Source organism: Gymnoscopelus microlampas (assembly GCF_963454915.1).
Source record: "Gymnoscopelus microlampas genome assembly, chromosome: 11".
Classification (NCBI taxonomy): domain Eukaryota; kingdom Metazoa; phylum Chordata; class Actinopteri; order Myctophiformes; family Myctophidae; genus Gymnoscopelus; species Gymnoscopelus microlampas.
In genome coordinates, this window is record NC_139948.1 from 6,967,932 (window position 1) to 6,970,746 (window position 2,815).

At 44.8% G+C, this 2,815-nt stretch overlaps 1 protein-coding gene across 1 annotated transcript; it reads right to left on the minus strand.

Moving 5' to 3' along the window:
• Positions 1–546: 546 nt before the first annotated feature.
• On the minus strand, positions 547–2,605 carry LOC311055592 (noggin-1-like). The gene is made up of 2 exons (XM_084071843.1): positions 2,233–2,605; positions 547–1,048 (listed from the first exon to the last, which is right to left on the minus strand). The coding sequence occupies exons 1-2, from the start codon at positions 2,599–2,601 to the stop codon at positions 626–628; spliced, it is 792 nt and encodes a 263-aa protein (XP_083927969.1). The 5' UTR covers positions 2,602–2,605; the 3' UTR covers positions 547–625.
• Positions 2,606–2,815: the final 210 nt, after the last annotated feature.

Sequence of the window (2,815 nt, forward strand, 5' to 3'; positions counted from 1 at the left end):
CACTGTTAAGTAAGAATTTGGGAAAATGGTCTGAAGTAGGCTATACAAAATGTTAACATGCTCGAACATTTTGACATTTAAGGCCTAATGTTTCTACAATTGCAACACATTGCTACCAGCCATTATGGGCATAAACAATAAGTCGAAGTGCACATTTAGGTCTGATGATAATGATGTACCATGCATATTCAACTCCATTTTCCAAATTCTTTATTCTGTTTTACATTATATAAAAGAAAATAGCCAATATAAAGGGATAGTTCACCCCCCAAAATGACTGATATCTATATATCGATTAGTCACCCCATGGAGACTTGAATTCATGGATATTTCTTTTCGTTTTTGTCGCATTCCTAAGGCGATAATTTGATGACAGGCAGCGGTTCCGGTAGGAGACACAAAGAGTCTCCTTTGCGTCTAGAGTTACACACAGTGGCCGTAACACAGTATTGCGGGTCATCTTTCGATCCCATATTCTGAGAGGACATTGAGCCCTCGTCGGCCAAAGGACCAGCCAATGAGGGAAAAAGTCACGCAAAAGTCAGGACTACCGAAAAAGTCAAGACCAGCGAGTGTAGATGTATATAGACCAGGTTTTGCAACCTGGTAAAAAAAAAAAGGCAGTCTAATTTGAACACGAGCACTTGCAGTCCGTGATGATGGGGTACTGCACGGGTATCCACGCGCACCTCAGCCCCCCGCCCGCCGCGGAAGAAGAGGCCTTCCTCTGCAGATGCACGCACCGCCACCGCAGTATGGTGACGTGCGTGGAGCCGGCGGGCTTGCACAGCATGCCCTCGGGCACGGAGCACGACCGGCGGCTCAGGCAGCTGCCGGAGCGCACGAAGCGCGGCCAGAAGCGCGCGCCCAGGTCGCTCCAGGTGTAGACCAGCGGGCAGAAGGAGTAGGCCCACAGCCACTGCTGCAGCCGCCGCTTCAGCTTCTTGCTGGGCTTGTGCTTGGCCTTGCCGCCGCCGCCGGCGCCGATGCCGATGCCGAGCTGCACGTCAAAGTCCACCGCCTTGATCTCCTTGGGCATCAGTGGGAACTGTAGGGGGCAGTGGGGAGTGGGAAAGTAACGGATTACATGATACTCCCGAGTAGGCTACTGAACTGAAGTGCAATTATGAGATAGGCTACTTTTTACTTTACTGGAGTATTTCCAGTTTCCAATACTTTTACTTCTACTCCACTACACCTCAGAGGCACATATTGTGCTTTTGCTCCACTACTTTGTGGATTGGAATTATTATTACAAAACATACATTACCCACTGCAGCGTTCAGTGCGATTTAAACTTTGGCTGTTTGAAAACAGCAGATCTACAAGCTCACAACGCATCGCGATGCGACGCATTGTGAGCTTGCAGATCTGCTGTTTTCAAAATATTTTTTTTATACATTGTATATACGATTCCTTGTGAAAACGGGACATTCTGGTACTTTGACTTTTGGTAATCTAAGTACATTTTTATGCCAACATTTTTGTACTTTTTACTCAAGTACATTTTGATTACCCAGACTTTTATTTCTACATTGCAGTATTGATACTTTAAGTAACTTACTTAAAATGTGTTGAAAACAGTAGAAATGTGTTAAAAGTTGTTGAAGTGATTTAAAGAAATACTTGAAAGTACATACAATGAGTAAAAATACTTAAAAGTTGTTCAAATTAGTACAAATACTTAAAAGTTGTTAAAATATGTAAGAAATACTTAGAAGATGTTAAAATGAGTAACAACAAAAATAAAATGAGTAAAAAACAATTTAGTACCTTTTCCAGTGGTGTAAAGTAACTAAGTACATTTACTCAAGTACTGTACTTAAGTACCATTTTGAGGTACTTTTACTTTCCTGGAGTATTTCCAATTGTCTATACTTTTACTTCTACTCCATCCACTACATCTCAGAGGCAAATGGTGTGCTTTTTACTCCACTACAATTATTTGAAAACTTTAGTTACTAGTTGCTTTTCAGATATAAATGATTACATAATAAAACATACATTAACCACTTTAGCCCTATTTTATACCTAGGCTAAGCTTGTAGATCTGCTATTTTCAAACATTTCCTACTTTTACTTTTGGTACTGTAAGTACATTTTCATACCAATACTTTTGTACTTTTAGGCTACTCAAAGTCGATTTTGAATTCCGGACTTTTAGTTCTACATTGCAGTATTGATACTTTTACTTTAAGTAAAACATTTGACTACTTTTCCACCACCACTGACCTTTTCCAGCAGTGGCTTCTGGAGGATCTCGTAGTCGTCGGCGATGAGCTGCTGCTGCGCCGCCGCCGCCGACTCCTCGTTGCCGGCGGTGTTGTACCTGTCCTCCGGCGGGTGCACGGACATGAACCGCCCGTCCATGAACCCCCCGAGGACCCCCCTGAGCTCCGTCTCGTTCAGGTCCCTCTCGCGGGGGTCCAGCGCGGGGTCCGGGTCCTCGCGGAGCTCCACCAGTGGCAGGCTGTCGCTCGGGATGGGCCGGAGGAGGTAGTAGTGCTGGCACGTCCCTCTGTCCACGGCCACGAGTCCGATCAGGGACAGCACCGTCAGCAGGTACACGTCGGCGACACAGCGACGCGTTTTGGGCTCCATGGTGATGATGATGGCCCCCCCTCCTCCACCCCAAAAGAAAGAAAAAAAACAGTCGGATCTTACCGTTTTTTAAACCAGAAAAAGAGCTGTTTTGGGAGCGATGCGCGCAATTACGCGTGAGCCGGTGTATCCAAAAGAATCACTTCTCCGTTCCCATGGTAACCTGATCGACTGATAGAGGTGGATGCTTTTCACTATACATATATATATTTTA